The following is a 13892-nucleotide window of genomic DNA, read 5'->3' as shown; positions in this document are numbered from 1 at the left end:
ATCCCCGCTGATCTTATCAGGGCATGAGGGGTTGCTTGCTTATCGCTGCGCGGCATTCAACTAAACTGAGGACCCACGAACTTGTTCTTTGTATGATTTTATGGATAATGCTTGACGAACACACGTCCTGTGCATCATATACTTCATCACTAAACAATCTATCTCAGGACACGACCTGGATGTTTGAAATATTACCCCTCACGACCCCAACATCGAGCCAGGGTCCAACCAACCCAACAACTGTCCAACGAGGTCAGAAGTGGGGATAGGCGGGGGCTGAGGAATGGGGAGCGGATTCGATAACCAAACTAATGACTACGCCAAATCTCTTCAATCACTGTAGCAGCCGCTAGCACACGCTCCTCCTCCAGCCTTTTCCCGATGACTTGCAAGCTCACCGGGTGCCCATCCATGGCACCAGTGTCGTAGAGGTTCCAATTCCATGCATCAAGCTCATTTCTCGGCTGGTAGTTTGACGGCTGTACATCCTTGCCAGCCCTGACTTCATCCACGGGAAAAGTGATGGCAGGATAGTCGAGCAGATTCCAGATCTTGGTATACCCAACCCAGCGCACGCTCCGGTGAGGCACCGCAACGTGTGGCATGGTCGGGCTAAGCAGGACATCAACAGGTTTTCCAGACGGTGAACGGGCTACATTCCATTTGTCAAGATATCTTTTCTGGAGGTTGTTTCTCTCCGTGTTCATTTGCCAATACTCGTAGACCGATATTGGTTTACCTCGATTTACCAATGCTTCAACGTGAGGTATGAAGGGCTCTCCGGCCACAGCGACATCGCGACGGACATCCTCTCCTCCGTCGACAGTATAGTATCGGTCCATAAGATTGATGTAGCTCAGATGGTCTGAGGCGTCCCAGGTGATGAGCTCATGCCCATTTGCTTCGAGCTTGGCTGCAAGTTCCCGAATCGCACGTTCAATAGGAGGATGTACCTTGACCACACCATCGTCCAAGATCAGACCTATTACCAGTGGTCGGGACTGTATATCTTGGAAAATGCTTTCGTTCCACGGAATCGTTGCGCATCTCGGATCTAGATCCCATGGCCGAGCATTAGCTAGAAGTCGGCTGATATAACATATAGAGTGGATATCCCGGGCCATTGGGCCAACGGATGAGGGAACGTGTTCCTGGCCCTCCGTGGAGACGGGGACACCGCGGTATGGTAATCTGCTGCTCTACTCCACTGTTAGCTGGGAACATTACGCCTCAAATGGTGGTAACCGTACACTTGGCTTGAACCCGTACGAACCCATAATGCTTTGAGGGATCCGAACGCTGCCGCCGATATCTGTGCCAAACCCTATGATAGACCCATGCAATGCGAGTAATGCACTCTCGCCACCAGTAGAGCCGCCAGGCGTGAGCGCAGGGTTTCGAGGATTGACGGTCAGGCCCCAAAGAGGGTTCTCAGTCTCCGCCCACTAGATGTCGCCGTCAGTCTCGTACAACAAACAGTGTTTAAATAGTTGGCGGAGACAAACCATAATGCTTTGTGGTAGGTTTGTCTTAGCCAGGATAATGGCCCCCATACTTTTCAGCATCTGAACCAAAACTGCATCTTCGGATGCAGGAGAAAACGACCGGCCAACATAGCCGATGGTCGAGTCGTAGCCCTTGACATTAAACTGATCCTTAACTGTAACTGGCACGCCGTGAAGGGGACCTTTGAGTTGGCCCGTTTCCTTAATAATCTTATCGAGCTCTCGGGCTTGGATCAAGGCATCTTCGAATATGACTTCCGTAATGCAATTTGTCTGGAGTATTTTGTCAGCTAAAACTGCAGGACTAGCTTAACCCCTTGACATACTAGCTGGTGAGCTACAGTAGCCCTAGCATCAATCAGTACGGGTAGATTAAATGACGAGCAGCTGAGTATAGCTACCTCCTGATGTACGCGGAAGTGACTTGCTCGGCAGAGAAGCGACCTCTCTGGAGTTGCTCGACCAGGGCCGATATGCTACGGATATCTGTAATCTCCTGGACCAGTGGATCATCTCCCAGACAAGAGCGATCCTGGACAGAGCGAATCCGGGGCGGCCGGCTGTCAATATCGGAGACGAGATACGGCTTGAGGGCCTGGTCACGCGAAGCGCGTTTCTTTGCGGCTGTCTCCTCCCACGGTTGCAGACTGCCCATTCTTGTGTCAAACGTCGGGTTTTAATCAATGCAGTATGTTGAAAGAGTCGGAGGCGAGCACCTTGGCCTAGAGGTCTTCAGGCTCCCGGTCTTGTTCTTATGTGGCAGAGGAGTTTATCCTTAATTTGGAGATATGCATCGTGCACCTGGGCAAATACAGCGCATTTTGGGGTAAATCTTGGAGTCATGACCTTCGGCTAACGTCGGGGGTTCCGTTCCAGTGGAGTGAGTTGGAGAAGAGGTCGTTTGCAGGCCTTCAGCATGATAAGCAGTTGACTAATAGTGGCAGGCTCTGATCAAGTACCTCAAGCACGGTATGCTGCAAAAGTGGCGGTAGTGCCAACCCGAGGGATTGTGCATGTAATTCTAGAATGTCAATGGAGTCCTTCTATAAGACATAATCACACACCTCTCTTGTATGTTACTGATTATAGGGTTTCCAGTCACCGCCAAAATATTCATAGAATCGTCCATCGCATGTATCCACCGCATTCCAAGTCCAGCAATTCTATAATACAAGGGAAGTGTCTGAGTGCTAACTGAAACGCAAAAAACCTCGTCCAAGATCCAACACGCCATGAGTTCGTCAGTAGAATTATAAATCAGGATCTGAGCTCAGGATGTCACGCTAGTGAGTAGGTACCAACACATGCGTAACTCTTTCACAAAATCAGATATGAAAATGTATAATAAAACCAATGATCGGTAATGAAGTTCGACCCGAGTTTGGGGAAGCGAATAAATAAGTGCAAAATGTCGTTCGTGGTCATCGTGACTCCCAGAATCTCAATGCCCGAAACGCCTTTTGACCGTCCCGCTTGTAAATGCGGTATATAAAAACCGGGATGCCAGCCACGATAAACGCTACTACAATCAGCGTTTGTAGGGGTTCAGAAATCACGGCGCGACTGAGTAGAAAAAGGCTGACGCAGCAGAATATAATCGGTGTCGAAATCCAAGTTTTATAAGGCCGTTCTAGATGCGGCTCGCGAACACGAAGCACGATGAGACCGAGTACGGTGAGAAAGTAAAAAGTGTATCCTGCAACGCCGTAGAAGGTGACGAGAGTACTGAACTCGCCAACAATGATGTATAGCAGAGTGAGTATGCTATTCAACGCCATAGCATTGATGGGCGTATAGCCGATCCATGTCCCATTGCCAAAGACACGAGACACGAGCTTGCTGGGCCAAGATTGACGCTGGAGCCGGTCCAACCCAGTGGTAGAGCCTTGAGTCCAGAGTTTGCCAAACAGTGAAGGAAGATAGCCTTCCTTACCTGCTGCGTAGACCAGGCGTCCGCTGGTAAAGATAGTCGCGTTTAGTGCGCCAAAGCAGCTTGCAGAAACAATCAAAGCAAAGATCAAGGCTCCGACACCACCAAAGACTTTGTCACCAAACTGAACAGCAATGGTATTGGTAGCCTCGATGGTAGAGTGCGGGAGGACGAAGAAGTAGGAGATGTTGGCCAGGAGATAAGAGACAATGACCAGGGGCATTGCCGTATGAATCACGCGTGGAAGATCGCGGTTAGGGTTCTTAAATTCACCCGTCACGTAGTTTGTCTGCTATTTGTTAGTGAAACAACCCGGGACCTGGATTCAGAAGAACCTACGTTGTCCCAACCATCAAAGGCCCATAGACCTGCATACAAAGCCATAGCCCAGCCAGATATATCCATGTTCGTACCCTCAAACCAGCTAGTTTTCCACTCTTGGTTGGCCTGCCCCTTTGCTGAGAGGCCGGTGGCAGCAACAATAACCCCAATGATAGCGACTCCAATCAAAGCAACAAATTTGAAGAGCATGAAAAGGTCACCAATCCGTGCAGCGAGTCGAGTGGATAGACAGTTGAGACAAGTCACAATAAAAAGTCCACCGAAAGCGACTCCCTTGTTGATCCAAGGATTGATTGGTTCCACTTCAGTCCCTAGTATTGCCCGAACCACATACTCGCCGAAAATAATCGAGATTATGGCTGCACTGCCAGGCTTAAGTACTAAGACGGCACACCAGGTAAAGAGAAACCCCGCCAACTCGCCAAATATCTTCGACAAATAAGCCTGAGCACCACCGTTCAAGGGAATAGCGCCTCCTAGCTCGGCGTAACTTGCCGCACCTGTCCAGGCCAGTAAGCCAGCAATGAGCCATGCAATCAGTGCACCACCAGGCGACCCTGCATTGGCGTTCACTTGGCTGGGTGAAGAGAAGATTCCCGACCCAATAACCAGCCCCACCACCAAGGATAGCCCATTGATATAGGTCAACGTCTTATTCCGTTCCAACGAGCCATCGCTACCGCCGTTTTCTCCATCAAATTGGGTCGGTGCCCCCAAGGGAGCGTAACCATCGGCAGTCTGGGACAAGGGAAACAGATTCCTCCCAAAATCGAAAGCGGAAGAGACAGAGTACGACCGCACAGGTCGCGGTCGCAAGGATAGATTATTTGTATGTAGACCCGAGCTCGAAAGGGGATCCTCGTCTTCGAGCGATAGCTTGCGCGAGGACGAAATGCCCGAGGGGGAGGAGGAGCGGGAGAGCTCCAGGCCTGATTCAGGAGAGGAGGAGGCTAGAGAGGCAAGCTCTAGTGAGTCTCTAGCACCGTGATCGGATCGCAATTCGGGAGCGGAGAAAGTAATCCGGGACATGGCGTCTTGAAGCTGGGTTGATTGTCGAAAGGAGGTCGGGTAGGTGATCAAAGCAGCGGCATTTAAGTGGATGCCATGCCAGTCAGTAGATCAGCAGGCAAGGAAGGGTATCTCTTAAGGTCAGCCGAGGACAAAAAGCTGATCCCAGAAGCGTTGAAGCGACATAAGCGACAGAAGTTCAGAATTTAGAACAGAGAAGCGACCGGGTTTGCCTTTTGACTGGCGCTCAAACGGAGTACTCGAATAATAATAATGACCTGGAGGAGGATCGTCATTCATACCCGATTCGGACTAGCGCTTTAACTCCATGAAAAAGGGCAACAATGGCCAACCGAGCGGAGTCCGAAAGACTACGAAGTTCCTAGCTTGCGCTTTCGACCAACCCATGAAGCCCAGAATTCGGTCACCGGGCTTCTTACTTCAAGATGCACATTCCACGCGGTCGATAGTTGGGTCACAGCGACGACATGCCACTAGTTGTTCCTCGTCTTCGTCCTCGGCGCAATCACCCACAGCATCTCCTGTTTCCCGCCGGTGGCTGCGGTTGACTTTCATCACAATCACAGCTGCAGGAGTTGGCGCATACATCAAGTGGACGCAAGATGCAAAAGCGGGCTCGACAACTCTAAATCCCGTTCGGTTCACTTCATACGAGCTAGTATCTCGGGAACCCGTCTCATCCACCGGCAGCTTGTTTACGATTAAGCCTCCGAAATCCGGTGGAAGCAATCTCGGGATATACGAGGAGGCATGGAATACCGGGATATGGAGTGTCATGTTCAAGCAACCACAACTGCAGATTGGCCGAGATTATACTCCTTTACCGCCAACGTCAGACACTGAGGGGGACGAGTGTCTGCGGTTTTTCATTCGCAAAGACCCTTTCGGTGAAGTTTCCAGGTACTTGCACAGCCTAAAAATAGGATCACGCATTGAGGTGCGCGGGCCCCGGGTTGAATGCGAGATCCCTTCGGAGACAGACACAGTCATCTTCGTTGCCGGCGGAACTGGCATTGTCCCTGCTCTACAAGCAGGACATATCCTTCTTCGGCGCACAACGCAGCTCAACAAACCTAAGATACACATTCTGTGGGCGAATCGGCAGCGGCAGGACTGTTTAGGTGGGCGCAATGAATCTACGGACACGGCTCCTGAGGTACGATTGTCATGGTTTTCCCGGGTCTTCGGATCTCCAAAACCAGCCAGCAGTCATGCTCCTACGGAGGTAGGGGGCAGTGTGGCATCGTCCCTTATTGTTCGAGAAATTGAAGCTCTTAAGGCGCAGTATCCTGAGCAGGTTACTGTGCAGTATTTCGTCGACGAGGAAAGCAGTTTCATTGGTAAGAAGTCTATATTGGACTGTACCAGAACTGCCATGTCTTCATCCCACGGGAAAGGCAACCGCAACTTGATCCTTGTTTCGGGACCAGAAGGATTTATCAGCTATATGGCCGGGCCTAAGCTTTGGGCGCAAGGCATGGAGCTACAGGGCCCGCTCCAAGGTATTATCAAGGAGCTTGAGTTCCATGATTGGGCTGTGTGGAAGCTTTGATGGCCCACCGCCTGGTTCAAAGCGGATTCCTGTCCTTTGTAGCATAGGTATAATACATTGCCAAATAACGATGACGAGGTGCCCTCATACTACACTACAGAACTACAGTATTCCTAGAACATATTCCGATAACGGAGATCTCGGGCGGTCTCGGCACGCTAACCAAGTTCCCGCCGAGACAACCCCGGACATTCAAGCTGGTTGACCAATGATAATCCGCGCCACCTGATTCGCCAGGTACAAAACTTAGAGCGAACATCGCGCAGAATAATTCGGACAAACTTCACCACCTTCTCCGCGTTCCGCAAGAACAAAAATGACGGTGAGTTATCTGCCTGAGTTCAATTGCAGTACCCATCTGCAAGCAGCAGCTTTGTCAATGCCGTCCAGCGTACTGACTCAATGTAGTCACGATTCGTGTCGCAAAGCGGCCTTGGCCGCCGCTGGGCGGTTCTGCGATGCGCCATGTCGAAGAACTATCAACAACGCACACTCACTTCCACCAGACGACAGTTTCAAGACGTCTTCCAGTCACAGCTTGAAGATCCTTCCTCCGCCGCATTGTTCTCCGCGCTGAATTCCTCTTCCTCGAAGGCCGTGCCGCAGACACTCACGGAGAAGATTGTACAGAAATACTCAGTGGGATTGCCGCAGGGCAAATTCGTCAAGGCCGGCGATTATGTCACTATCTCACCCCATCGTTGCATGAGTATGTCCGATTCTCAGCAGTTGGTCCCAAATGGTGATGAACATGACACACGCTAACAGATGGACTTTAGCACATGACAACAGTTGGCCTTGCGCATTGAAGTTCATGTCCATTGGAGCTTCTCGCCTGCATAACCCAGATCAGATTGTGATGACCCTTGACCACGACGTGCAGAATAAGTCTGACAAGAATCTGAAAAAATATCAACAAATCGAGGAATTCGCCACTAAGCATGGCGTGGAGTTTTACCCTGCTGGAAGAGGTATTGGCCACCAGATTATGATCGAGGAGGGGTTTGCTTGGCCCGGTACTCTTGCTGTCGCAAGCGACTCCCACAGCAACATGTACGGCGGTGTGGGATGTCTAGGTACTCCCATCGTGAGAACTGATGCGGCAAGTGTCTGGGCTACCGGTAAAACTTGGTGGCAGATCCCTCCAGTTGCGAAGGTGACTTTCAAGGGTGTACTGCCTCCTGGTGTGACGGGTAAAGACGTTATTGTTGCCCTTTGTGGTCTGTTTAACAAGGACGACGTTTTGAACCATGCGATTGAATTTACCGGAGCTGAGGAGACAATGCGAAGCCTTTCAGTGGATACTCGGTTGACTATCGCCAATATGACAACTGAATGGGGCGCGCTGTCTGGACTGTTCCCCATTGACAGTGTGCTCAAGGGATGGCTGAGAGGCAAGGCCACAACCGCAGCCATGGGGCTTGCGGACGGCCCGTTCAAGACCCGGGCCGCTGAGAGATTCACACACCCGCTCCTGGAGCAGCTGTTTGACAACCCGTTGACGGCTGATAAGGGCGCCAAATATGCCAAGGAGCTTTTCTTGGACCTTTCAACACTCTCTCCTTACGTTTCTGGACCAAACTCTGTCAAAGTTGCTACGCCTCTCAAGGAACTTGAGGCCCAGAACATCAAGGTGAACAAAGCTTATCTCGTTTCATGCACAAACTCGCGAGCTTCCGACATCGCTGCCGCTGCCAAGGTGTTCAAGGACGCTGCTGAGAAGAATGGTGGCAAGATTCCTAAGATTGCTGATGGCGTCAACTTCTACATCGCGGCTGCTTCGATCCCGGAACAGATCGCAGCTGAGGGCAATGGAGACTGGCAGACGTTACTTGAGGCTGGAGCGACGCAGCTGCCGGCTGGATGTGGACCTTGCATTGGTATGGGTCAAGGTTTGCTGGAACCTGGAGAGGTCGGTATCAGTGCCTCCAACCGTAACTTCAAGGGTCGCATGGGTAGCACTGAGGCGAAGGCGTATTTGGGAAGCCCAGAGGTCGTCGCTGCCAGCGCGCTGAGCGGCAAGCTCAACGGACCCGGCTGGTACCAGACACCCGAAGGCTGGACAGAAGTGGTTCGCGGTGAAGGAGATGGCATCCGAGAGGAGGAACGCATGCTCACCAATGAAGAAGCCTTGGAGAAATTAATTGGTCAGTTAGATGATCTTGTGGCGGACGGCGAGAAGCGTTTTGCCGCAGAGGCCCCGGCGGCTGAGGTATCCGAGCAGGGCCTGACGGAGATCTACCCCGGATTTCCCGAACGTGTCTCCGGAGAACTCGTCTTCTGCGACGCCGATAATGTCAACACCGACGGAATCTACCCTGGGAAGTACACCTATCAGGATGACGTGCCTCCGGAAACCATGGCCCGTGTCTGCATGGAAAACTACGATCCAGAGTTCTCGACCACTGCCAAGGAAGGAGATATCCTAGTCAGCGGTTTTAACTTCGGCTGCGGGAGCTCCCGTGAGCAAGCCGCTACTGCTATCCTGGCCAAGAAGATTCCTCTGGTTGTATCAGGTAGCTTCGGAAACATCTTTTCCCGCAACAGTATCAACAATGCTCTGATGGGGCTTGAAGTTCCACGACTGGTTGAGCGCCTTCGGGAGACGTTTGGCTCGGGTGAGAAGGTTCTCACTCGCCGCACTGGATGGACCCTGACCTGGGATGTGCGCAAGAGCCAAATCGAGGTTCAGGAAGGCGAGAATGGGCCCAAGTGGACGCACAAGGTTGGAGAATTACCGCCCAACGTCCAGGAGATTATTGCCAAGGGTGGACTGGAGAAATGGGTCAAGAATGCCATTGGTGCATGAAGCCAGTGAGCCTGCTCCTTACCGAAGTGGTTGTTTTCTGTTCTATTATACCCAGCGTGTTCCTTTTGAGTATCGAGAGGAATTCAACGGCATTGACATAACCAGGCGTTGAGTCATGCCGCATGCATTCAGGCGCTCGTGTTCGGCATTGCTACTGTTTAAACCTTAGGCTTAGTGTTGGATATGTATGTATATAAAAGCGATCTGATTGCTCAATTCGGACTATTTTCATTGTTCTCATGATCGGGCGGATTTCGAGTCCTGCCTTGGTTCTTACGTCCTAACCCAAGTGGTTGGCCAGGATGGAGGTCGATTCTCCTGCATGAGGGCGGGGGGCAGTGCTCGCTCGCTCAGCCCCATTGCATCTGATCTTGAACGCTTGTCGTTCCCTCCTTCCCTCCGTCGAGTATATATCCTTTGCATCAACCGTGTCATTTGTGCTTATTGTCTAGTAGATTTCACGACTGAATTTATTATCACAGTTTTTTTACCACCATTGCTCTGTGTGTGGCCTGACCGGTAACTTGGAGAGGCCATGTCATGGTCTCTCTTAGCCGATTGATACAGCATGGATCCTTTGTCTGCAATTGGATTAATTTCAGGAGCTTTCCAGGTCGGGCAGGTCATTAGCGAAACACTAGCGGGTCTAGCAAGTCTGCGCGAGAAATACCAACACGCCGACCTTACGATCGGGACGCTCGAGCAACAACTGAGAACGATCAAGGCTGCAATCACGCATTTGGAGGTCTGGACAAGTGCCAGACTACGCGAATATCCAGCCGAATACAGTAGGAGCCTGGAAGTTGCACTTGATGGCTGCCGCACGGTCATGGAGGCCCTCTCAAACGAGGTTCACGTTTTGACGCAGGGCGCATCGCCAAATGAGGTTGCAGTCGGCTTCCGCACCCGCATTAGGGTTCTCTGGAGAGAAGATACCATGAGGGGGCATCAGGAGAGGCTTCATTCTCAGGTGGTTGCGCTACAACTGTTGGTGCAAGCTTGCCAATGGTGAGTTGGTTCAATTGTCAACCGCCCATCCAGCAAGGCCTGACTGGATATATTCAGCCAATCTTCTGCAGAGCAAGTGGAGCTTTTGCGTAAAGCAGAGAGCCGCCACATCATACGGAAGGTCGCAGACGACGCTGCTACGCTACGTTCCTCAACGGGGTATGCTGGTTCTCGAGCCGATACCGCTTCCAGACAGAGTCAACGCGAGTCCACGACTGGAGATACGGTCTTCGAATTTGACAGAACCCTGGCTACCACCTTGCCATATCAGCGTGTACCGCAACTCTCGTACTCGGGACCAGAGACGAGGTCCGCTACGAGCAACGGCAATCACAGTCGAATGACCGATGAAGGCTACGGCAGTGAAGTACCTACAAGCGTGTCAAGGCCCCGCACAGGCAGTCTAGTGATACCCAGTCACCCTTCTGGTGCATTCAGTCCGAAAATTGGTCATACCAACAGCGCAACGTTGAGCCCTACCGCGCGCATACCCACATCTAATCATACTCATCGGTCCAAGTCTGACTCCTTCCGGTCACCTTTGCTTGACCCGGGTAAGGGAACAAAACGTGGAAAACTCCAGTCTGTCTTTCGGCGACTCAGTCAAGCCAGCATGAAATCAGTGTCCTCTCAGCATATCCCCAGACGAGGTCTGACAGATGGCTCAATAAACACCCGGCGGCGCCAGCATGATAGAGATATTAATACAAGCATTGACCTTACGTCTGCGGAAGGAGCCGGCACTCCCCTCATTGTCAAGACCGCTCAGACGAGTTCTTGGAATGACGTGGAAAGACTCATTGAGCGTGGGTGCGACCTGGAGGCGAAGCACCTACCGACCCGCCGAACTGCGCTTCTTGTTGCAGCGCACTGTGGTAATGAGGCAGTTGTAGATACTCTCATTCGCAAGAATGCACGCCTTGATGCGATCGACAAGTCCGGGTCGACGGCCCTACATCTCGCAGCTTCGCGCGGCCACTGCCGGGTCCTTGAGCTACTGATATTTTCCCAGCTGATAGACCTCGAAGCACGGGACTCGAGAGGGCGCACTGCTCTCTTTGTTGCCGCGGAAAGAGGTGAGATAGAGGCTACGCATATCTTGCTTCTCTCCAAGGCAAAGGTAAATGCACGAGCAGACACACAGATGACTGCCCTTCATATCGCAGCCAAGCAGGGCGACGATGCCACTGTCAAGCTGCTAGTCAATGCAAATGCTGATCTAGAAGCCAAAGATGGCACACTGATGACTGCCTTGCATTACGCTTCTGAAAAGGACCACGTGAACGTAATGGAAATTCTTCTTGATAACAAGGCTACCATTGATGTTCCTGGCTATGACCGAAGGACACCACTCATCTGCGCTGCCGCTGCCGGTGGGCTTTTAGCAACTGCGTTGCTTTTAAAAAGAAAAGCCTCGAGTCGGTGCGTCGACGATGACGGCATGACTGCCATGCATTGGGCTGCATATAATGGGCACACAGAAGTAGTGGAGATCCTCAGCAGTCGAAAGAGTTCTTTAACTGCTCTAAACTTCGCGCAGCAGACAACACTCCACTTGTCCGCTATGCGCTCTCAATTTGCCGTCGTGGAGCTTCTTCTCAGGAAAGAGGTACCAATTGAAACCAAGTGCCAATCTGGACGGACGGCTCTTCACTACACATGTCTCGCGAACAGTGCCGAACTCTCAAGGTTGCTCCTTATGTCAGGCGCCAATATTGAAGCACAGATGGACGACAAGACGCAAAGGCGTCCGGTGCATATCGCAGCTAGTCAAGGCTCGATGGGACTTTTGAACCTGCTTTGTGACAAAGGGGCTAATATCGAAGCTCGGGATTCCTTCGGCTACAGAGCCCTTGGAGTTGCATGCCGTGAGGGTCATGCTGCTGCAGTAATAAATCTCCTCGACCGCAATTCTCCCATACACCATCCCTTTGACACTTGGAGCCGAGAAGATTCTCCGCTGTGTCTTGCTGCAATGGGTGGACATCTTCCAATCGTCGTGCTTCTGTTAGAGCGCGGTGCTTCCGTGAAGAAACAGGACGAGCAAGACTGGTTTCCTTACCAGCATGCTGCGTATCATGGTCATCCGCACGTCCTTGAAGTCCTTCTGTCCCATACTCTAGCCAATCTAACAACCGAGGGTATGGCCCCAAATTTACTGTTCGAAGGTATTGGGTTTGCACCAGCGGCCAATATCTCTGATGAACGCAAGATGCAGGTGCTGGATATACTGTATCGAGCACAGCATGAACCAGACTCATTTGTCCAAAATACAGCGCTCTTGGCGTCTTCATCGTACACGCAAGATGCACCTATGAGGAACCTTGGGGCCGTGATGGTGAACACAAGCCCTACACCGGCGCAGCACATATCTCCTTTCGCCACAATTCAAGGAGCAACAAACAGAGATGGTCCTGCTCAAGAGCTCCCAGGGACGCTGGAACAAGGACTACCCTCCAGCCGATCTCAAACTCCAGAACAGATACATCGGCCCCCACTCCACGAAGAGCAGACATCTTCAGGTCCCGCATCCAGAAGAGCTGCTGAGCGAAATCCTAACTTTCATCCCAGACATGACCGACCATTATCTGTGTCCCGGGCACCGCAGCAGCCGCCGCCAACTATCCCGAGACCTCCATTGAGCCATCCAGCCCCTATTCGTGACCGATTTGTTCAACCTGACGGTCTCCTGTCCGGAAATGGAGGTTTCTTCGGCGAAAGGTCTCAACGATTCGCCCAAACACCGATGTCAATAGTTGAGGTAAGTAAGACTCGTAGTAAAGCCTGGTCTCCGTTCCAGGCTGGGGGCTCAAGGGAACGGAGCCCGGACCGTATACAGCGACAAGGCTCGGCACTGGCTTCTGATTCAGAGTCTATAGCATCATTTTCTACTGCTTCTGAGGGCGTCGGATTTTTTCCGGGGCTGGCTGAGCTTCCTGGCTAGTCTCAAATGCCTGTCATATATCTAATCATAATTTCGCACATATACCATAGAATATTATGCTCGTCCCAGTGGGACTAGTCCCACGACCAGCCTGTGTTTGAGCCGTGTCTCTTGCATTCAGAGCCACTTAGTTACTCCTTCTGTCGAAAAACTGTGCAATTCGATCGAACCCCTCTGGCTCCTTAACCCAATGCCCATCATTCTCTGCGCCGGTAAACTCAAGCCACTCAACCGACAGTCCCAAGGGCTCTTCCAGGATTCTCCTTGCCTGTCTGCCCAGTTCCACCGGCCCCAAACATCATCAGTCCCGTGCATCAAAAGCACAGGCGTTGATAGAACAGTCGTCTCAATCCTCTCTGACCTGGCACCACCAAGAAGCCATTTTGAGAAGAACTCCAAGGCGGCCCTCTTTTTATCTTGCTCATCTCCACCCTCTTCCCCCAGAGCCGCAACCCAACCACACATCTCCAGGAAGCCACCCAGCCTCCCTCCTAACGAGTCAGGAAGATTCAACAGCGTCCACAGCCCAGTCGTCATACCCTGGCTCATCCCTCCCAGGAATACCTTCTCTCCATGACCATCCAGACCCTCAACCTCCCTCTCCACAAGTCCAACAATAAACTCAACTGACTCTCGTAACCCTTCCTCCTCCTCCTCCTCCTCCTCCTCCTCCTCCTCCTCCTCCTCCTTCTCCTCCTCCTTCTCCTCCTCCTCCTCCTCCTCCTTCTCCTCCTCCTTCTCCTCCTCCTCCTCCTCCTCCTCCTCCTCCTCCT

The 13892-nt window shown here is 51.9% G+C and overlaps 4 protein-coding genes across 4 annotated transcripts; 3 read left to right on the top strand and 1 right to left on the bottom strand.

The window, feature by feature from the left end:
• Window positions 1-308: 308 nt before the first annotated feature.
• BDW74DRAFT_171622 (uncharacterized protein) lies at window positions 309-4806 on the bottom strand (the record flags this gene model as incomplete). The annotated part of the gene is made up of 7 exons (XM_073727342.1): window positions 309-1199; window positions 1251-1445; window positions 1506-1778; window positions 1832-1853; window positions 1907-2152; window positions 2937-3727; window positions 3775-4806. 7 exons carry the CDS (start codon window positions 4804-4806, stop codon window positions 309-311), a joined length of 3450 nt encoding a protein of 1149 aa, XP_073577976.1.
• Window positions 4807-5174: 368 nt separating this feature from the next.
• BDW74DRAFT_163704 (cytochrome b5 reductase family protein) lies at window positions 5175-6447 on the top strand. The gene has a single exon (XM_073726146.1). The coding sequence runs from the start codon at window positions 5192-5194 to the stop codon at window positions 6356-6358; it is 1167 nt and encodes a 388-aa protein (XP_073577975.1). The 5' UTR covers window positions 5175-5191; the 3' UTR covers window positions 6359-6447.
• Window positions 6448-6674: 227 nt separating this feature from the next.
• On the top strand, window positions 6675-9167 carry lysF (homoaconitase LysF; the record flags this gene model as incomplete). The annotated part of the gene is made up of 3 exons (XM_073730645.1): window positions 6675-6680; window positions 6767-7067; window positions 7138-9167. The coding sequence occupies 3 exons, from the start codon at window positions 6675-6677 to the stop codon at window positions 9165-9167; spliced, it is 2337 nt and encodes a 778-aa protein (XP_073577974.1).
• Window positions 9168-9448: 281 nt separating this feature from the next.
• BDW74DRAFT_117311 (ankyrin repeat protein) lies at window positions 9449-10381 on the top strand. Its single transcript, XM_073721934.1, has 2 exons — window positions 9449-10175; window positions 10247-10381. Coding segments are annotated over exons 1-2 (441 nt in total). The 5' UTR covers window positions 9449-9735; the 3' UTR covers window positions 10248-10381.
• The last annotated feature ends 3511 nt before the right edge of the window (window positions 10382-13892 follow it).

This window comes from Aspergillus multicolor (assembly GCF_047715735.1).
Source record: "Aspergillus multicolor strain CBS 133.54 unplaced genomic scaffold BDW74scaffold_52, whole genome shotgun sequence".
Lineage (NCBI taxonomy): Eukaryota > Fungi > Ascomycota > Eurotiomycetes > Eurotiales > Aspergillaceae > Aspergillus > Aspergillus multicolor.
This window is presented reverse-complemented; position numbering and strand designations above follow the sequence as displayed.